Below are 22,230 nucleotides of genomic sequence, written 5' to 3'. Positions count from 1 at the left end.
TTCTCTGTTTCTGTGTGTGCAGATTTTACAGATGATGCGAAGATCTCTGACAAGAACAAACACGTAAGTACTACAGCTGATACAGCAAGTGCAAAAATGTGTTTTTGTAGTGCGATAAAAGATGTTCAATGAAACTATTGAAACCACTCATTTTTTCTTTCACTTTCCCCCGCCCCCCGATGTCATCGTCCATCACAATGTTTCACTATAGACATCGCCCAACCTATTAAAGACATTTTATTTTTGTATTTAGAAAGCAAGCCGTGTATCAGTGTTTTTAGTAGGTATTTCCTACGTAACATTTACAGGTACAACAATGTACTTTGTGCATTTGGAAAAGATGCTGAAATGTAAAATATGTATAACATACACTAACCATTTCTTAAAGGGGTCATCGGATGCCCATTTTCCACAAGTTGATATGATTCTTTAGGGTCTTATTCAAAAGTCTATAACATACTTTGGTTTAAAATTTGCTCTTTTCAGATCAAAACGATTACTTCCATGTCCAGATGTAAATGATGACTGCCGTGTTCATTATTACATCCAACAACAAAAACACCTCAAACACTTAGGAGACATTCTTTTCTACATCTGCTCCAGCGGTGAAACAATGGTGGACTGATGACAGCTCACTCAGGGCGGGTCTGTGATAAAACCAAAGACTGACGCCACTGTCAGTCAACAATTGTGGGAGGGGCCTGTCTGTGTGATGTCACACTGGAAGGAATCTGAGATACGCTCAATTTGAGAAAGGGGTAATGATTAAAAAAAAAACACTGGGTGGATTTTTATCATTATAGGGTGGTTGTGTACACACACTGCAAACACATTTATGTTCAAACAATCCGATGACCCCTTTAACAGTATAAACAGTATAAACTTTTCCTTTTACTACAAATACAACTTCTTACAAGTCTCTGTTTCTAGGTGCTGATGACACACAAGAAGAGACACCAAGACCAGAGCTCAAAGACGATGAAAATGAACACTTCATTTACGTTCAAGAGACTGCCATAAGTAAAGCGTTTGGTGCTGATAAGAGATTGAGAGACAGAGAGGGCAAAAAGAGCCTTGTAATCCGTAAAACCAATACTGAAGATGCTGGAGTTGAAACACATGGGGAGTAGTTGTCTTTTAATGTAATCATTTTAATACAAGAAGGGTTTGTTCATTCAGTAGTATTCATGGGTAACACTTGGTGCTCCTGCAAAAGTGATGTAATGTAACAAAATAATGTTACAATTTTCTAGATTTCTAGTTGACCATGTCTAATAAATGTAGTTGTTTCATTGCCTAATTTATCTGTGATTGTTGTTAAAACAGGATCAGATGGGAAAGCTCCTGGAAATGAACTGAAAGAGCATAAAGAAGGTGAGATTCTGTTGTTTGCACTCGAAAAAATAAAAAAATCCTCTGAACACAAAATGACTCAAATGTGCTATTGGCAATATGTGTTATTTAAATGATTTTGTACATTCATTTCTAATGGTAATTTGACGGGAAAATACTGACATTTTGATTTCTCAGGAACAGCTACAGGATTGATCTCCAGATTTCCCTCTTTTTATAATTGTCTCTGTGTTTCCTTTCAGAATCAACAGGAAAAGACGTGAATGAAGAAACACCTTTTATGAGCCAAAAGGAAGAGGATGGATCAAATGAGTAGATAGAAAAGAGCACAGTTTAGTGATAAGACACGCCCCCAGTGTCAATCACTGTGACATCATGTATTTTTTGTGTGTAAACAGCTTTTTTGGTTTCAGATGAACAGAGAAATGTGTTGATGAAATAATGTCATTTATAACTGTATTAATGTTGCACTACATACCTCTTACTCTAAGATGTGTTTTACCTCAAAAGTATCTCTCAAACCATCGTATGTGCTGCTCTCGTTCAGCTTTGATCCCAGTGTCTCTAAAGATCACATGACCATCTTCTCATGTGTAGAAATTCATCTGACTGTATACAAGAGACACACAGTATTCAGTGTCAATGTGACACATTTGTCACGGAAATTAACCAACTACTTTCCTAAGTTAACGTTCTTTTTACTCTATTTTCATTTAAACTGAAAATTTTGCATGTTTTATTCTATTTTAAATAACAGCTTAAATATGATATCCAGAGATATGTTTCAGCATCCTTTAATCAAATTACAAATGTGATATGAATTTAGAGTGTATTAAGTCCAGAGACATATTTGTTTCTCTCTATTTAGCAGGAAGTAATAGCTGCCAGCTGACTCCAGTTATTGGTTGCCTGCTGTGTTTGGAGGAATTTATGACTTTTTGAATGGGTTTCTCTTCGGTGTTTTTGTGTTTATAATCTTGCTCTAATTGGTGTTTATGACAAGAAAAACTTTCTGATTTGTAAGCTATTATTTGTTTGTGTATTGTTCATAATTAGTTTACATTGTTGATTATTTGGGAATGGGTTAGTAGTGAGGTAGGTGCCCTTATCTTTTGAACATGTTTTCTCCTGTTTAAGCTAGTTGGGGAGTTAGGGTACTTGGTTGTATTTTTGTTTTCTTTCCTTTCAATAGTTTAGTTAGTATTTTCTCTCTGATTAGAGGATTTGTGTTTGTTATTTTGGCTTTTGCCCCTTTTTGAAGCCTTGGGATCCTCCCACATTGTGAAAGTACTGGGGTTGGGAACTTGACATTGCTGCCTCCACACATAACATCATTTTATTATGTGACATGTTCCCCCATCCCCTAAACTATAATGGGAGCGTAACAATTTGAGGGGTCATCACAGTCACAGCATAAATTAAAAAGTACCAGGGGGGTATTTTAAACATTTCACAGATCTTTTGTTTTTAACAGTCTTATTGGAGAAACATAAAAGTCAAAGTCAGAACAGGCAAATATAACAAATGATTTTAACAGGCAAATTTAACATAGGAGATGAATTAAGAAATTGATGTTTATGTATGTGAAATTTAGCTAATAAAATAAAAAGGTTAACAATAAATTTTAGATCCTTATTGTTTTTTGTTTTTTTTTCATAACACAAGATAAAATCCTTTAAAGTAAAGCAATAATTAATATTCATTAAATTAAATATAAAAACTGCCAAATCAATCCAATTTACAACATTAGTCAAAAATAAATAAATAAATAAAAATAGTCAGCATCCCTTTTTCATTATTACAAAAACAGCATATATCATCAATATCAGTGAATCTTGATATTAAAGATTTCGAAGTGTAAATGGTATGTAGAATCTTGAAGTGCATTTCTTTTCTTTTATTAATAACAATATTTAAAAGGAATTAACCAAGCTCTCATCCAATAAACAAAATCAAATATATAACAAAAAAAAAACTAACAACTAATACATAAAAAAAAATAATAAATAACTTAAATAAATTCCTTAAACTGTACGGGAAAATTGTAAATTTACATGAAATGTTCGTAAGTTAAAAGATTCCCAAAACTGTCAAACGTTTTTATAAGATGATAAATGTCTCTTTTGAACCAATTTTTTAAAAATAAAGATTTGTTTGAAGCAGTTATATTGTCATTATTCCAAATGAAAGAGGCGTGAGAAAAGAAATTGTCAGTAACAAATCTTCCTTCTGCCACCGCCCTCACCGGGATGACGCCATTTTTAAAGCACACCTAAGCAGTAGTGCGGAAGCGGACCGAAAATTTATAACCACAATCTGCCTTGTTAAAGGCAACCCTCACTGAACTTCACAACAATATGAAGATCGTCTTTTCCATTTTGTTGTTCTTGTCCATCATGAAAGGTAAGTGCTTGAATTTTGGGTTTCTTTAATGCTTTCGGTTTCACTTTATGCCAGGATTACCTGGCCTGTGTGACAAATGCCATCTTCAAGTGCTTATTTGCATAAACCAAACTATGAAGTTTACATTTTATATTTTTTATTTATTTTTTTACATTAATATGTTATAATATCCTTGATGTTACTGAAATACAACATGATTAAAATAGCAAGGCAAATCACTCAAAAGCTTCGAAGCTCAGGCCTTGAGACATTGACAAGAAACACTACCATTCGCCTTAGCAGCAACATTTATTAAGTAATAAAACGAAGGTTTGCCCCTTGTGCAATTCATAATATTCTTCTATGTACTTAATCCAGGTGCTGATTAACTTTCGTTCTGATTGAGACATATAGATATTTACGTGCGTTTAGCTAAAGCTTGTGGTAAACATAACTTTACGATACTTTGATGTTTTGTTCTACGAAGTAACTGCACAGCCATACCGAGAACGAGAATTTTGAAGCAGTTTTTTTTTTTTTTTTTTTTTTTTTTTTTAACGTATGTTCCTAATAAGTAATTACGTAAGAGAGTTACTCTCATACAATACTGTCAAATATGGCCATAGCAGTTACCTAAGTTCAGCTTAAACTCTACTGTTTTAACAAGTGCAGCACTGAACCTCATCATTAGCTATAATCCCACTGTTTTTGTTGATTTCTTTTTTTCTTTTTTTTTCTTGGTGTGCAAGGAGGCATTTGTTTAAATCCCAGTCTATCCTATGATTGTGCTTTTTTTTTCCTTCATATGTTTTCATATTTTTGTATATTTACATATACTCAAGTAATTTTTATTATGGCAATTATCTTGTATTTCCTAATTTGTAAGTCAGTTTTTGATAAATGATAAAGCATCTGGTAAATGAATAATTGTACATCTCTGACTGTTTCTGCAGGTGTGCTTGGTGTTGATCCAGATAAAGTAAAGACAGTGATAGAGGGAGGTTCTCTCACTTTACAGACTAATTTTACTGAAATGCAGAAAGATGGTCTAATAGAGTGGCTAGTTAATGACACTAGCATCGCAACAATCAATAAAAGAACTGGTAAAGTTGAATACATTGATAATGCACTGATGATGATGTTTAGTGGCAGACTTAATCTGGATCATACTGGATTTCTCACCATCTGGAACATCAGAATCAAACACTCGGGTGAATATAAAGTAGGGAGTATGAGCAGTGCAGGCATCAGATCCAATATGTTCAAAGTGATTGTGGAAGGTGAGTCAATTCAATCTCTTAATCTAGTAGTTATCAAGGTAATGGACTACTATTTTGCCTTTGTTATTGACCTATTTATTAAAGACTTAAGCTTTTTTGGCTGGGCTTGTTTGACTTTTCAGGAAAGTCATGGTTTAAGATAGTTATATGACAATTATACATTTGGCGCGCTAGTTTTACCTGGAACTTAGTATGTAGAATCAGTAAAATGTACTGTTTGCTATTTAATATCGGTGCTAGCTGTAGTTGGGAACTTTGTGTGAGAACATGCCAGCTGAAATAACCAACTATTATGAGAGTGTCAGCAATGTCTGTGAAACATTTTTTTGCAGAATCTCCACTCAAATCTGTTGAAGATAAAGATGAAATAAAGGTATTGTCAGCCACGAAGGGAAGTTCTAAGACTCTGCACACTGAAACTGAACTACAGGAACATGATCTAATACTGTGGAGATTTGGAGCTGAAGGATCTCTCATTGCTAAAATTACAGAAGACAGCCATACATTATTCTATGATGGTGATGATGGGAGATTCAGAGGCAGACTGGAGATGGACAGTAAGACTGGATCTCTGACCATCACAGACCTCGAAACTGAGCATACTGGAGAATTTAGACTAAAGATCTACAGCGACAGAAGGATCGTATTCAAAAGATTCACTGTTACTGTCTCTGGTGAGTTATATTCTATATTGTTTCATTACAATTCTACAACTCTAGTGTCTACTAATAATTTAGATATTATATCTGTCTCTCTGTATTATTGCAGTCCCAGGTTTGTCAAAAGGTGCTATAGCAGGAATATGTGTTGGTGTTCTGCTGCTGGTGGCTGCAGCTGTAACTTCTGGTGTTGTGATTTATTTTCGCCACAAGATCTCTGAACTAAAAAAACTAATACGTAAGTCATTCAAAAGTCATTCAGATGATGATGAACCATGAAGAATCACAGACTAGTTCCTCGTTATTTTTGACATGTTCAACTGTTTATTTACACATAATCTTGTTTTTGTTTTGCGCGGTTGTGACATGAAGCAAAGATCTCTGAACGACTAGACCAACTACGTAAGTATTGCAGCTGATGCAACAGGAGAAACATGAACTGTATTATGCTATGGTGGATTTTAAATGTATAAAATAAATTATTTATTTATCATTTTCACCACACGTTCTAGTGTTTGATTGTTTAGTGTTAAGCTGAATGACATAAAAATACCTATTAATGAAAATCCTAAAAATACAACAATCTCAGTTATATGTCCTAATTATATGTCCTAATTTCTGTTTCTATGTGCTGCTGTGACATGAAGCAAAGATCTCTAAAGATCTAGAGCAACTGTGTAAGTATAACAGCTAAAACAAAAATAAATAAACAAAAAAAAAAAAAAAAAATATCCTTATAAATCATAAATCAAAATTCAAAATATGCATAATATTTTTTTTTTCCCCCTTTTTTTAACCCCGAAGTGTTTTGGTTTTAACACAAGGCATGCTTTTTGAGTGATGTAGTGCAATAATTAATTAAGTGTGTGATTTTTCCATTATTGAGCTGCATGACATTAATATACAGATCACGTATAACCAGTGGTGGACTGTAACAAAGTATTTTTCAAATATCTATTCTTTATCAGAAACTTGCATTGAATTTTTTTGAACCAATTGCATCTGTTCTTGAGGCAACAATTCACTGACTGCATTCGAAAGTTTAGTCTGGTGACTTGTTGCTTCACTGCTTTACCTTTGCAGGCAGTGTTTGTGCTCAAAAGCACCTTACAAAACTAATTTCAGATGAGCTTCTGAGTCAGTTTAATAGTTTAATGATCTGCAACAAATGTGAACTTCAGTGAAGTAATTCCTCTTGAGCCATAAACGTTCTCCTCTATGAGCCTTCCATTTCTCCCAGATCTTTATGAAGTGTTGAGATTGGGGGAAAAGTAGGATTTGCATTATATTCTTAGTGTTTCATCTATTTGTTAGTTTCTAATCTCCTATTTTCTGTTTCTATGTGCTGCTGTGACGTGAAGTGAAGCTGTTCAAACAATTGTGTAAGTGTTAACACCGATACAGCAAGAGAAAACGGAATATAAAAAACTTAAACAGATTGACACATCATTTAACTAATTAAATATATAACAACTTCATAACTGTTAAGCTAATGTTTTACCAAATGGAGCTGTTTTGTAAAGTGGTATACACGGTATACTGTATTGGTATACTATTAAGTGATTATTGAGAAGCACATGAAGAATCGACACAGTATCTTCCATCAGTTGTTTCTGACATGTTCATCTGTTCATTTACTTATAATCTCATTTTTGTTTCTGTGTGCTGCTGTGACATGAAGCGGAGATCTCTGAAAAAAAGGAATCACGTAAGTACAGCAAGAGTGTAGCAATAGTTTAGAAATGTACTATGAACATTTTATATATAGTGCAAAAAACATAACATTATAAAAGATCCTCAAAGAATAAATTAAAATAATAATAACAAAATCTGTGTCATGACACCTTGAATGCCTCCTGAAATGAGGAGATAAGTAAATCACTAATATTAAAACATGCAATATTTTATAATATATGTCATGTTGACCTTTAACACATACCAACATTACTGTAATTGTTACAGATCGTTAATAAAAAGTCATGCAGATGGTGAAGTAATTTAGAAGTACTTGAAGAATCACACAGTATCTTCTCAGTGTTTTGACATGTTCATCTGTTTATTCACTTTAAATCTCATTTCTGTATCTATGTGCTGCTGTGACATGAAGCCAAGATCAATGAAAAAGAACTGGGTAGGTATTACAACTGATACAGTGAAAGTAAAAATTAGGTTTATTGTGCTACAGTAGGTTGTAAATGTATAATAAGTAAATGTATAATGTATAATTAAATGTATAATGTCCAGTATTTAGCTACATGACATTAATATACTGTGAATGAATCACATACACATATACAACATTACGGCAATTGTTACTAACATTAATATCAAGTCATGCAGATAATGAGGATTATTAAAAGTACATGAAGAATCACACAGTATCTTCTGACATGCTTATTTGTTCATGGTTCTCATAATCTCATCATTTCTGTTTCTTTGTGCTGCTCTGACATGAAGTGAAGATTTCTGAAAAACTAATGAAGATGTGTAAGTATAAGAATCAGAATGAGCTTTACTGCCAGGTATGTTTAAACATACAAGGAATTTGTTTTAGTGACAGAAGCTCTACATTGACAAGAATGACAGCGACAAGACACAGACAATAAAAAGAATAATATAAAAAATACAAAATAGACAATGTACAAAAAAGCAAAAACACAAAATATGTATGTACATGTATGATATGTGCAAATTTTAAATGTAAATAGATTTGAAAGTGTGTTAAATGGATAATGTATACTGTATAGTGTTGTGTGTTCCACATTTATTGTTAAGTGTTCATGAGATGGATTGCCTGAGGGAAGAAACTGTTCCTGTGTCTGGTCGTTCTGGTGCTCAGAGCTCTGTAGCGTCGACCAGATGGCAACAGTTCAAAGAGGAAGTGTGCTGGATGTGTTTGCCAGCCCTTTTTCTCACTCTGGATAAGTACAGTTCTTGAATAGAAGGGAGGGTTGTACCGATGATTCGCTCAGCAGTCCGGACTACCCTCTGTAGTCTTCTGAGGTCAGATAACTGAACCAAACCAGACAGTTATAGAAGTGAAGAGGATGGATTCAATGATGGCGGAGTAGAACTGTTTCAGCAGCTCCTGTGGCAGGTTAAACTTCCTCAGCTGGCGAAGAAAGTACAACCTCTACAATGGAGTCAATGTGAATGTCCCACTTCAGGTCCTGAGAGATGGTGGTGCCCAGGAGCCTGAATGACTCCACTGCAGTCACAGTGCTGTTCATGATGGTGAGTGGGGGGAGACCAGGGGGTTTTCTCCTGAAGTCCCACTATCATCTCCACTGTTCTGAGTGTGTTTGAGCTCCAGGTTGTTGAGACTGCACCAGATAGCCAGCTCTTTAACCTCTTTGTCTGTAAGCAGACTCGTCACCGTCCTGAATGAGGCCGATGAGTATGGTGTCGTCTGCAAACTTCAGGAGCTTGACAGAGGGGTCTTTAGATGTGCAATCGTTGGTGTACAGGGAGAAGAGCAGTGAGGAGAGAACACATCCCTGAGGTGCTCCAGTGCTGATTGTACGGGTGCTGGATGTGTATATTCCCAGCCTTACTAGCTGCTACCTGTCTGTCAGGAAGCTGTTGATCCACTGACAGACGGAGGTGGGCACGGAGAGCTGAGTTAATTTGGGCAGGAGGAGGTTTTCGATGATAGTTTTGAAAACCAAGCTGAAGTCCACAAACAGGATCCTCACATAAGTCCCTGGTCTGTCTAGGTGTTGCAGGATGTAATGCAGTCCCACGTTGACTGTATCTTCCACAGACCTGTTTGCTCTGTTGGCAAACTGCAGGGGGTCCAGTAAGGGCCCAGTGATGTCCTTCAGGTAAGCCAAAACCAGTGTTTCAAATGATTTCATGACCACAGATGTTAGAGTCACAGGACTGTAGTCATTAAGTCCAGTAATTTTGGGTTTCTTTGGGATGGTGATGATAGTGGAGAGTTTGAAGCATGAAGGGACTTTGCACAGCTCCAGTGATCTGTTGAAGATTTGTGTGAGGATGGGGGCCAGCTGGTCAGCACAGGATTTCAGACAGGCTGGTGTAGCACGGTCTGGGCCTGGTGCCTTTCTTCTCTCGTTCTTTCGTTCGTTCTTTGCAGTGAACCATGGTTTGCCATTGTTGTAAGTTAGATGAGTCCTGGATGGAATGCACATGTCTTCACAGAAACTGATATAAGATGTTACAGACTCTGTGAGCTCCTCCAGATCCGGTAGAAGATTTTGTGGTGTGTTCTGTTGAATCATCACAACCCCATCAAAACTAAAAATGATCAAAAAACAAAAAAAAAAAAAAAAGCAAAAACCGAACAAAAACAGTACAAAGACTGGAGAGCCAAGCACTGAAGCGGGCGTGTGCGGCACCATCTTTAGAGTCTCCGATCTCTACTCATCTTTAGAGTATTGTGCTACAGTTTAAAAGTATAAAATAGTTTTCATAGGCAATGCTTATGTTTTTAAACCACAAGTTCTGCTTGTGTTTGAAGTGGTAAATGTCTGATTCTTCAGTAATAAGCAGAATGACATTAATATACTGAATCTCTGAATTTGCTGAATTTACAACAAACATTAGGATACAAAACATATAGATCAAATATGTTCCTCATTTCTGTTTTTATGTGCTGCTGTGACATGAAGCCGATGTCTGTGAAAAAGAATTACGTAAGTATTGCAGCTGATACAACGAGAGAAAAAGTTTCTCTAGTTTTATTGTGCTACGGTAGTTTAAATGTTTAATGTTTTATGAGACTTGCTATAGCACTTATATATCATTGCTCTTTTGTTGTTTTTGATTGCTTCCATTGTCCTCATTTGTAAGTCGCTTTGGATAAAAGCGTCTGCTAAATAACTAAATGTACATGTAATGATTTCAGTCAATAATTAGTCATGCAGTGACAGCATCACTGAACTAATTTTAAGCAGCATTAATCAATAAGTGCTGTGGAAAGTATTATGGATAGTTTTGACAATTTATTGTTTACACATAACATTACTGTAATTGTTACCAATCATTATTAAATAGTCATGCAGATGATGAAGTGATTCCCTTATGATTTCCTCATTTCTATGTGCTTGACATGAAGCAAAGATCTCTGAACATCTAGAGAAACTGCGTAAGTATTACAGCTGATACAGCAGGAGCAACATAACATATAATATGATTTTTCATAGTCAATATATAATTTTCACCGCAAGTTTTGCTTGTGTTTGATTTGGTGCAGTAATTAAGTGTGTAATTGTCCAGTTTTGAGCTGAAGGGCATTAATATACCAATGACTGAATCACATATGTGATATGCAACATTACTGTAATTGTTGCTGTTTGATAAAATGCTGACTTGACAAAAACTTCTGTGTTTGATTATGTCTGTTTGTTATTAGGGGTCGAGCATCAGTCATATGTAGTGTTTGATTATGTTGTTTTGTATTGTAGCTCACATAACTACAGAAATTTTGCAGCAGATGGCTTAAAATCATTGTCATGCTGACTTTTGATCTGTTATTTTGAGTAATTTCTGTTTCTATGTGCTGCTGTGACAGGTGAAGAGAAGATCTCTGAATTAGTGTTTCTGTCATGTTCATCTGATCACTCACGTAACATCTCCTTATTTCTGTTTCTATGTGCTGCTGTGACAGGTGAAGAGAAGATCTCTGAACGACTGCGTAAGTATTAAAACTGATGCAACAAGAGAATAATCAGTTTGTGTATTACAGCAGTTTAAATGGAAAATGATTTTTCATATTCAATAATTATATATTTTTTTTCTGCTTGTTTGATTTAATTGTTAATGCAATAATAAAGGAAGTATGTCACTGTTCAGTATTGACATCAATACACTGATGATTGAATTATACAGCATGTGATATACAACATTATGGCAATTGTTACTGATCATTAATAAAAAGTACTTTACATGATGAAGTGATAAGGAGAATATGATTAATTAACAGATAAAACATGTCAGAAAATACTGTGTGAATCTCGATGAAGTGACAAACATTTCTGTTGCTATGTGCTGCTGTGACGTGTAGGCGAGATCTCAGAAAAACTAAAGGAAATGTGTAAGTATTACAGAGTCCTTTAATAAAAAATAATTTAGTCGATGAAGTGATTTATTGAAGCACATAAAGAATCACACAGTATCTTCTCAGTGTCTCTGACATGTTCATTCACTTACAATCTCCTTATTTCTGTTTCTATGTGCTGCTGTGACAGTTGAAGGCAAGAAACCTAAACAACAACCGCAACTGCGTAAGTATTAAACTGACACAGCAAATGAGTTCCCCATCGAGGGAACTTCAAAGACTGCATTACATATCATTGGCTTCTTTGTCTTCAGGAAACTGTTTGCTGCATGTCTTCTTCATACAGTAAAGTACACGTCTGTTTGTAGCACGTTTCTCCATTTTTTTATATACCCACAAGCAAATTGGGTGAATCAAATGAAAATCAAATGAAAATTTAACATGAAGAGCTCATTGTTATGAGCACATTCATTCATGATGGACCTTTAAAGATCGTCATAAACTAGACTCTCAGAAATCAGGTAGAAATAAGGATTTCTGAAAAACTGAGTTATTGACAACCAGTGATGCAAGATTGGTCATATGACACAATCCTGTGATCAATGCAACCCGAATGCGATCCATTTCCTTCCCTGTAGAAAAGTGAGCCAAAATATCTCAGTATGGCTGCTGTCATCTTTCAAAAATGACGTCAGATTCATTTGGAGCCTGAGTCTGTGCATTAGTGATTAATTTGTATACATTAAGTGGGTGGTGTTTAGGACTTATACTGCATCTAGCTACCAGATGGTGATCAAAATGCTTTGTCTTCACTTTTGAGGTCATGTGTGGCACACTTGCCCTTAATTTCTACTAGAATCTTGTGTTTTGGTTTTGCAGTAAAAAAAAAAAAAAAAATACTTTCACTTTTATGTTTTAACAGCTGATAACAGACTTCAAAATGTATTCAAATTGTATTGGAAATATATTCAAAAGAAACACCGTTCTCTAAAGAACTTTGAACTCAAAATGTTTCTAAACTTAAAACGCATTTTTTATTTTTTATTTTGGCCTGTTGTTTTTACTATACTTATTGTTTTACTACTTACACAATTATTCTGAGTATATATCATTGCATTATTTACAAAGCATAACCCCACAACCACCAATTTCAGCCTATGTTTCTGTGATCTTCGTGTAATTTTAGACTCTGATGTTCATATGCAAAAACACTTAATCTAATGTTTGCTTTTTCTTTGTATTTATCTGTTTCCAGGTGCTGATGTCACAAAAGAAGAGATAATGAGACCAGAAGAGGAGAAAGATGAATGGGAAGCGTCCATTTATGTTGAAGATACTGCCATAAGTCTAGCGAGGGGACGGACACATGGTGGGAGTTTCAAACTAAAGGAAGGGAAGAATGTTGTAATCATAAATGAAAATGCTGGGGTTTGTGCACATGGTGAGTCATTGTCTTTTAATTTAATATTTTAAGTAGTTTTCAATTTTTAACTGCTCATTACAAACAAGGGATTTCTGAACACTACCTCATTCCAAACCTAAATGACTTTCTTATGAGGAACATGAAAGAAGATTTAGATTCAGTTCAGCAGTAATCTTCATGCTGCTCTTTTTACACGTAACAAAATTAGATTTCATGTCAATCACAATTGCATGTCGATCTCCAAAAAGGACCAAAAGTCTTCAGTAGTCAAATTACAGTTTTGTGTGGGGAACAGACCCATCATTATTTAATGAAATTATCCCATCTGCCAAAATTCTCAAATCTCATTAACTTGGCTGATTTTGTTTGTTGTTGTTGTTGTTGTTGTTTTAGTTTAAACTTGATCATCATGTCTAATGAATGTAGTTTCATTGTCTGATTTGTCCGTGATTGTTGTTAAAACAGGTTCAGATGGACATACTGGAAATGAATTGAAAGAGATGAAAGCAGGTAAGAGTTTGTTGTTTGCACTGAATCTCTTTAATTATAAAACAAGATCATGATCTGATGTGTGATATCAACACAGTCTCACTCCCTACTCGTCAAATGTCTGACGCATGGTCAAGGGACCCTGGCGTCACTTTTTAACGCACTGGGTATACCTTTGGCGTCATTTTTCAACGTGCAGGGTAGTCCGATAGACTTCTATAGAACTCAACAGTGTTGAAATTTGACGTCTTGGGTCAGCACACCGCAACCCGTTGTCTGCCTTGTATGGGTGGAGACTACAATAAATAAAAATAAAAAGGAATAGGCTACAAAAAAGGATCTATGCCAGGGCGAGCAAATGGCGGCCCCCAGATCATTTTTATCTGGCCCTCCAACTGGTTTTTGATGTTTAAAAACCCTCTCAATCTGATATCAAAGTGCCCTCTGCGCAAAGGTTTAGCGCGTTCATCAGCGGTGAGTTTAACAACACTCAACTGCAGGTAAAACGGCATTCAGAGGTGAGTTTGACCAAAGCAACGCTCAACTGCAGGTAAAAGCATTAAAATGTGAGTTTAACAACGCTCCAAGGCGCGTGCAAGTAAGCAGTTTAAAGCGTTTTATTACAACCCATTCTCACTCCTAAAGCGCCAAAAACTGACGCCTCTAGCGTCACTAATGAAGACGCCAAAGGCGCCCCTCGGCGTCGCTATATCGACGCACTAGGACCTACATTGCTTTAAGTGGGAAACTTTTGGCGTCAGTACTCAGACGCGAAGGGCATGAGATGTTTATCGCTATGAAATCACGTTCAAGAAGTCTCATTCAGCGCACATCGCGATATTTGCCATCAGTTTACATGTGCCACAGGTTGGGTGAGTAGTCGTAAATACGCTGATTTAATGCCTGTTATAAAATGTATTCCGTCTTCTTTATTAATCAGAATAGCGCTGTATGTTTCCTCGCTGTATTATATCGGTCATCCGAGGCTGTCTTTGAGTTTCATTGCGTTTAACTAAATGAAGACAGCTGCTAACTAGAGTGATTAAACTCTATCTGTCACGTGACGTGCCATAGACCTTCGATCCGTTTTATATTCATATCAGGTTCAAAGATGTAAGTTGTATTTGTAGTAAAATCATGGTAACCACGACACGTACAATAGTAACAAATGAAATTTGAAGTTAAAACCCAGGAACGGGACATTTACCATGTTTTTAACCACAGTAACTGTAGTTTTACTATGGTATAGTAATAGCACAATAATCACCAAACTAACTATGGTTGTACAACTGTAATGGTAGTGTTTTGATGTGCTTTTATATGACAGATATCACAGTAATCACATTTACTACTGCACCATGTTTTAATACCTTTTTATGTAAATAAAAAAAAAAGTAAATAAATAAAGGACACATATTTTTTCCCATCTTGCAGTTCATTCATATCAGTTTATATCTTAAATATTTATATTTAAAATTCTGTCCCCCCCCCCCCCCCCCTTTTTTATTCTTTTTATTTATTTATTTTTAGCTGAAAAGACATGAAGGAAGCAGTCAGCCCAGTCGTGTTTGTGGAGAGGTATTCCTTCAGAAATGGAGAAGATAGAAAGCTGCGGAGGCAGACATTTGCAGCAGTAAGTCTGTGTTAGTGTTTACCTTTTTATCAAACTGCTGTTATATAATTTGCACAGCATTTGTTGTTTCTTAAACTTTTGCACTGTCCAAATACCCACACTTGCCATCTTTGCACTGACCACTTGATTACTTATCTGACATATTTCCTGTATTTGGCCCAAGTGTTCGAGTGAGCATGAAGACCACAAGTGTGTGTCGAACTTTTCATGACCTGATGGCAGTGTTTTCCCAATCCTGGTCCTGGAGAACCCCAACACTGCATGGTTTTGGTGTCTCTCTTGTCTGACACCACACTTTTGAGGTCTTGGAGTCTTCACTGATGAGCTGATGAGCTGAATCAGGTGTGTTTGAAGAGGGAGACATCTCAAATGTGCAGTGTTGGGGTTCTCCAGGACCAGGATTGGGAACCACTGCCTTATGGCACACATTTAAGTGTTTACAGAGATTTTTTTTAATTATTTTTTTTAGTTTCAACTTTGCATTTTAAAATAAACTTCTAAATGTCTTTTCAATAGTTCCTATTAAAGATGACAATTTAATTTGTGGTGCTTCTAATTAAGTGATAAAAAAGCAATTGCAAATGATGTACAAAATAAATATACTTTTCTGTGCACCAAGAAACCGTGCAACACTTTGTTTTACTACCAAATTATTTTCAATATCTAATTATTATTATTATTATTAATATTTCACATACATTGGAAAGGTTTCCGTGACCAGATCAATTACACTACTGATAACAGTCCTTTAAGCATGTAATCATTTTTAAAATAATTCGTATGAATATAGCTTGCTATTACTGACTTGCTTTTAATAATAGATGCATTTAACATTTAATTGTACAGCATCTTTACAGAGGCTGTTTTTATGGTCTAAAAAAAAAGTTGCATGTAATGTAATAATATTTTCCTTCCTTTCTGCCTTACAGGATTTTCTTAACATAACACCCCCCACCCAAAACAAAAACAATAACTCAACTCTTTAACTCTTTATCCCCCACACACACAGAAATGGTCCCTGGATCAGTGTTTAGACTTTGCAGTGGTTTGATTTTTGCAGAAAATGCAACTTTGTTTTAATTATAAGCTTATAATGAATACATTTTGACCTTCCAGCAGCCCATATACTGTATACAGAACCAGTGATGAAAACAATAGTTGAAAATAGTATTTTCGTATTGATAAAGCATTGTGTTCTCTTTTTCAAGCTTCATACAGTAAACTTTACTTCTGGTGCTTTTTATCATAAAAAAGCATCAGTTCTCATCAGGAGTTTTAGTAAAGGACATATTCATGCACAGCCATCCCCTAGTTCCAGTCATGAAGCGAATGATGTTATTGTCAGATTTATATTTCTGCATTTTTATGTAGCAGGTGTTTTGTTTTCCTGAACACTTTATTTTTCTTCCATTGTTCGGACAATCAATGTTTATTTGATGCTGTGCTGATAGAGGTTTTATAGATAATATTGCACACTTGACATGCATGTCTTCATGGTGTTTATTTTCTGAGTTTGAAACAGTGTGTTGTATCACTTTTTGGTCAATTTAACTTTTAAGAAAATTGATTTTTCCAGTGTTCTCTGAAAGACTGTATCTGTATATACTGTATTTACTGTTTTGTTTTTTAAATAAAAGTATTTGCATAATGAAAATAGTTAACGTTTACAACATAACTTCCTTTTTATTCTTCATATGTGGCAAAAACGAGCTTGGTGACAGAGGATGCAGTGCAGTAATTTGGGCATTTTGTCTTTGAATTAGTTTTTTTCTTTCTGTTTTTATTGCTAGAGTTCAAATGTTAGAGCATGGCAAATCACAGAAACACAAAAGTGAATAATTTTATAACTTTAAAACACAACGTAACATACAATGTAAATGTTAGAAGCTCATCATTTGATTAGTTAATGCACTTGTCTTTGGACAAAAAAAAAAAAAAAAGATATTTAACGAGAGGAATCGGTTAGATGGGATCCAACTGCGACTGCTGGGCATGTGCACATCAATATTGGCCAATTTTTGTCAAGCTGAACAACAATAATTAGAGCATTTGCATTATTGTTGGAGGCAAGGTGTAGACGGTTAATAAAACACAATCTAATAGGTAGCAAATTTGATTGATTGTTAACCAATCTATCCCTTCAGCCGAAAAAACGGAAGACATTTGTTATAAATGACCATAAATGGTTAAGGAAGTGTGACGCCGCTGTTCAGCTTTGATATCATTGGCTGTGAATTTCTCTTGTCACCGCCGCACGACTGTCTGTGGTTGGACTATCTTTTAACCCATATTAAACAGCGCATCATGTTACAAAAGTATGTTTTGCTGCTATTATCACATTAGTAATAGATCAAGTCAACAATTAAGGGTTGCTATGTTGAGAAAAATTACCTCTTTAGCGAGATCCTAACCCTAACCCTAAGCATAACTTCAATGAACTACAAAGAAAAGCGCCAAGTTTTCCCTTTCCATAGATAGAACGACAGAGGCTTGTGGGGAAATGTAGTTTAAAACTTATTATTAACGAAATGAAATAAATAATATATTTTCATGGAAAACTGGATATCTAAATATTTTCATTGTGTAAACCTCTATGATATAATTGAAAGACAGAGTGAAATTTGGTATTTTACAGTGAGCAATATTTAAAAACGCCTTTATGACACCTTTCCATTTATTTCTGCAAACTGTGCCCAACATTATTTTATCAGCATAGCATAAGTAGTAATCCTGCCTATTTTCTCTTTGATTCGTTAATTGGACTCTGATTTACAGCCATTTGAAATGTACAGTTTTTGGCTCTTCCGGGGGGGTGCTACTGGGCCCCTGGGGGTAGAAGGACAGTAAACCCCTACATATATGTATTCTCTTCATCATGGACACACAAAACTGAGCTGAGTCACATTTATATCTGACACAGTTTTCATAGTCCACCCTTTCTTTTCTATTCTTACATCATGGCTAGTATAGCTTTTGACAGGACATTGTGAGGCCATCTGATTGAAACTGTGGAAAATTATACACCTTGTGTTACTTCAATTACAACAAGAAATTCATTTAATTAATAAAATAATTAGATTATTTTTTTTATTTTTCAGGTGAAGTAATGTTCATTGTAGATGATGCATATGAATCTAACTCACGATTCACATCCTACACAGGTCAGTGAGGCTGCGTAATGTAATGCTCCCTAAAAGTCAACACGCAATCCCATCCAGCGCAACTGTTGCATACAGATCCCGGTGACTGAAGCATATATGCCATGTACCATGTGATTATATAGCTTCATTCAGTTGATTCATTTCATACATTTCGATCTGTACATACTGTCTAACGACAAACTGGCAGATAATCAGAATTGAATGCAAGTGAATGAAAGTGTGTTTGTCCTGAGAGAAATGTGGGCTAGTTGGAAATCTTTTTAACGCATCAAAAACAAAAATCAACATAAACTTTACTTTAAATGTGCATATTGGAAGATGCATGACTGAATTCACAAATATAATGTTCATTTGCCAAAAAGTAAAAGAGCATGGGGTCAAACAAGATTTAATTTGATGGTAGAGTACTTACAGTTTCTCAGAAATGACTACAGGATTGATCTCCAGATTCATTTCTTTTTAATTTCTGTGATTGTTTCTTTTAGAATCATCAGTAAAAGGAGTGAATGAAGAAACAGCTTTAATGAGCCAAAATGAAGAGGATGGAGAAGCAGCAGTTTAGTGAGATAAGACACGCCCACCAGTATCAATCACTGTGACTTCATCAACATTTCAGCTCTGTCTTTTACAAGCCTTTAGAATCCATCCAGTCATAGTGAGAACTGTACCCTGTCTTGTGTAAAAAGCTTATTTGGTTTCAGATGAATGTAGAAAAGTGTTGATGAAACACTACATACCTGTTACACTTTTAACAATTTTGATTTTGATCAAAGACAATGATTGTAAGACATATATATTTTAAGATGTTTTATAAATATGCCGTTTTGTGAATATGCCGTTTTATAAAATTAAAACTATTGTAGGGTTAATCTTCATATACAGCTTTGATCAAAGTGTCTCTAAAGATCACATGTGCTTCTCATGTGTAGAAATTAATCAGACCGTTTACAAGATACGCACAGTATTCACTGTCAGTGTGACATTTTTTGCTGCAAAAATTAACCAATTACTGACCAGTGTTGCCATTCTTTTTACTTTTACTTTTCATTTAAACTGAAAACTTTGCATGTTTCTATGCTTTTAAATTACAATTCTTGAATATGATGTCCAAATATGTTTTGAAGAAATTCTGTTTCTCCATCCCAGAATGGGATGTTGTGTTAGTGCAAAAACATATTTGTTTCTCTCTTCACTTCCTGTATGCAGGAAGTAATGGCTGCCAGCTGACTCCAGTTATTGGTTATCTACTGTGATGTAAGGAATTGCTGCCTTGTCAATTTTCTCTTCAGTGTTGTTGTGTTTACACTCTTGTTGCAACTGGTTTTTATGGCCAGTAATACTTTTTGGTTTGTAAGCTACAAATGGTTTGTGTATCGTTAATTAGTTTATTTTGTTAAGAGTTTGGGAATGGGTTAATAAAGGGGTAGGTGCCATCTAATTTTCTCCTGTTTAAGCCAGTTAGGGAGTTAGTGTATTTTGTTGTATTTTTTCTTTTTTTCTTTTCTTTTAGTAGTCAGTTGTTTGTTAATCTCTCTATGGTTAGAGGCATTATATTTGTTGTTTCGGCATTTACTCAGATACCTCCCATATTTAAAAAATAAACTTGTTTTTGATATTGACTTGGTCTTGGTAATTTTGAAAGCACTGGGGTTGGGAACCGGACTTTGCTGCCTCCACACATAACATCATTTTATTCTGTGACATGTTCCTCCATCAATAGACTATAATGGAAACATTACAGAATTTGGGGGCTCATTTATCAGTAACAAAAAAGTTTGTTTATCTGTTTTTGTCCTTTGCAACCGGATGTAATCTGCACCATTGTTATGGATAATCTAATTTGTAAATGGTACATGTCCTTTTTCTTCTCGGTATATTTGGCCACGGAGGTCGTTTTGCGATTTTTAATGTGGGAGGAGAATAGGAAGTAGGAGAAGTTAGTGCTTGATGCTATGGACTTTGACCGTTCTCTGTACTTCTCATTTATGTTGCTTTCTAGTTTACATCCCCCTTAAGAAGTAGTCTAATTGCTGCATAAAGGATGTTTAAGTTCCATTTGGAACCTTCTTTTAACAGGAGCAACCCCTCAAGAGGGTTGTAGGGTTGAACATTACTATAAAGTGCCGTGTAGGAGAGACCCCAATGTTTATGAAGACCAGAGAGTATAAGTTGTAAGCTTAATTTAACATTTTAAAAATTAAATACAAAAAGGCTTCACAAAAATATTATGTGAAAACAAAAAAAATAAGAAAAATCACCAACAGACTTGAAACAACCAATTTCCTCTGTGAGAAGTAATTGCAAAGGTGTGAATGTTTTGTTTTGAACAGGGAGACAAGATGGGCTAGAGATCCCTCTTTGTGGTGGCTAATTGTTATTTTTTAGTGTTAATTATGTGTCGAGTATACGGCATAGCTCACGAAAAATATAGCAGTGTCTTAATATTTACTCCACCCTCAGACTATCTAAGATATCTTCATGATTTATCTTCAGTGGAAACAAATATTTGGAGGGAGGGGGAAAAAAAAGGCCATCTGTTTAGGCTCATTTTTTTTTTTTTTTCTATAGGGCGTGCATTTATTGGTCAAAAAAAAAAAAAACCAGTACATCTTGGAAAATCGTTATTACGATATAAAGTCAATGGTCTATTTAATATTCCTTTTAAATTAATTTATTGATGTGGATTGCAAATAGATGAATTTTCACAATCCATCCACTATCCAGTCCTTCAGTGTCACAGACCCTATCAGATGAAGAAATCATTCTAATAATGCTGAATAATTTACTTAGCAAATATATCAATGGCTCGGCATACAGTTGTGCTGGCACAAATATATATTTTTTTTTGGAAGCCACTGTAATATGCTTTTTTTCAGGATTCTATGCATTATAATAAAATGATGTAGCAGAACCAGCATTTTAGTCAAAATATAATTTTCAAACAATATAAATCTTTGTCTATGCAGTTCTTAACCAATTTAAACAGCATTCCTGTGCCGATGGTAAAAAGAATACTTACTAAACAAAATACAAAAAAAATATAACACAGTTTTTATTTCTTCTCAAAAACATAAGTAGAAAACAGGTGAAATATAAAGAAAATTGTAGCCCCAAACTTTTGAATGTTAGTCGTGTAGTGCTATGATTTGTTAGGTGAAACACGATCTGTCTATTGTAAATATACAGATGCTCTTCATTCTTTTTAACTTTTTACTTACATCAACCGATGCAATCTCGTTTTGTGAACAAAAGTATCACAGCGTTCCACAAACATAAGACATTATAGTTTTTTTTCCAAGGCAATGATAATAATGACTCGCACTTATTATATATGATTTCTCGAACTGGACAGTAAAATGATGCTGGTAATATAATGGACAGCTGAAACAGTCCACACACGAATGAACCATAACGGAGTTTCATGGTTGTAGATTAAAATAGAAGACTGTTATTTTAATACAATACATAGATAGTTATAAACATAAATTATGACTTTATCCTGTATTTTGATCAAATAACAGGCAGAGACCATGATGCAGTATTTGTCGATTAAAATGCATGAAATATTGTAATAATATTTATTATAATAGAAATTTGTGCCATATATCATAGAAAAGGTTTTACCAGAAGAATAGACTTGTTTCAGTCACAAACTACAGTGATTTGTGAATGGAAACCAGTTTCTGCCATTTAAAAAAAAACAACAACTCACAATTCTCACAATGCCAAGTTCATATCTCAGAGTTTTGAGAAAAAAAGTGTAAATGGTGAGATGTTAATGAGAGAAATAAGGTCAGAAATGTGAAAAATAACATTTGAGTTGTTACA

At 34.9% G+C, this 22,230-nt stretch overlaps 1 protein-coding gene across 3 annotated transcripts; it reads left to right on the top strand.

The window, feature by feature from the left end:
- The first annotated feature begins 5,507 nt into the window (after positions 1 to 5,507).
- LOC109058454 lies at positions 5,508 to 20,069 on the top strand. 3 transcript variants are annotated; one of them, XM_042756076.1, is made up of 16 exons: positions 5,508 to 5,689; positions 5,784 to 5,912; positions 6,047 to 6,076; positions 6,322 to 6,351; positions 7,036 to 7,056; positions 7,356 to 7,382; positions 7,782 to 7,805; positions 8,132 to 8,161; positions 10,309 to 10,332; positions 10,755 to 10,784; positions 11,307 to 11,333; positions 11,703 to 11,732; positions 11,887 to 11,922; positions 12,952 to 13,137; positions 13,585 to 13,629; positions 18,888 to 20,010. In XM_042756076.1, exons 1-16 carry the CDS (start codon positions 5,566 to 5,568, stop codon positions 18,962 to 18,964), a joined length of 870 nt encoding a protein of 289 aa, XP_042612010.1. In that variant the 5' UTR covers positions 5,508 to 5,565; the 3' UTR covers positions 18,965 to 20,010. The 3 variants fall into 3 exon arrangements, with proteins under 3 accessions (XP_042612010.1, XP_042612012.1, XP_042612011.1); XM_042756078.1 differs by lacking the exon at positions 18,888 to 20,010 and adding an exon at positions 15,139 to 15,250; XM_042756077.1 differs by lacking the exon at positions 11,703 to 11,732 and having other exon boundaries at positions 18,888 to 20,069.
- The last annotated feature ends 2,161 nt before the right edge of the window (positions 20,070 to 22,230 follow it).

The sequence above is a fragment of the Cyprinus carpio genome, unplaced genomic scaffold, assembly GCF_018340385.1.
Source record: "Cyprinus carpio isolate SPL01 unplaced genomic scaffold, ASM1834038v1 S000006786, whole genome shotgun sequence".
Classification (NCBI taxonomy): Eukaryota; Metazoa; Chordata; class Actinopteri; order Cypriniformes; family Cyprinidae; genus Cyprinus; species Cyprinus carpio.
The sequence above is the reverse complement of the archived record's forward strand: the minus strand, read 5'-3'. Positions and strand labels throughout refer to the sequence as shown.

Excerpts from the sequence above, each read along its gene's own strand:
- LOC109058454 (XM_042756076.1), top strand. The coding sequence starts at position 5,566 with ATGGACAGTAAGACTGGATCTCTGACCATCACAGACCTCGAAACTGAG. Across the intron at positions 5,690-5,783 it reads ATTCACTGTTACTGTCTCTG|TCCCAGGTTTGTCAAAAGGT; the intron begins GTGAGTTATATT and ends GTATTATTGCAG. Across the intron at positions 7,057-7,355 it reads GAAGCTGTTCAAACAATTGT|CGGAGATCTCTGAAAAAAAG; the intron begins GTAAGTGTTAAC and ends TGTGACATGAAG.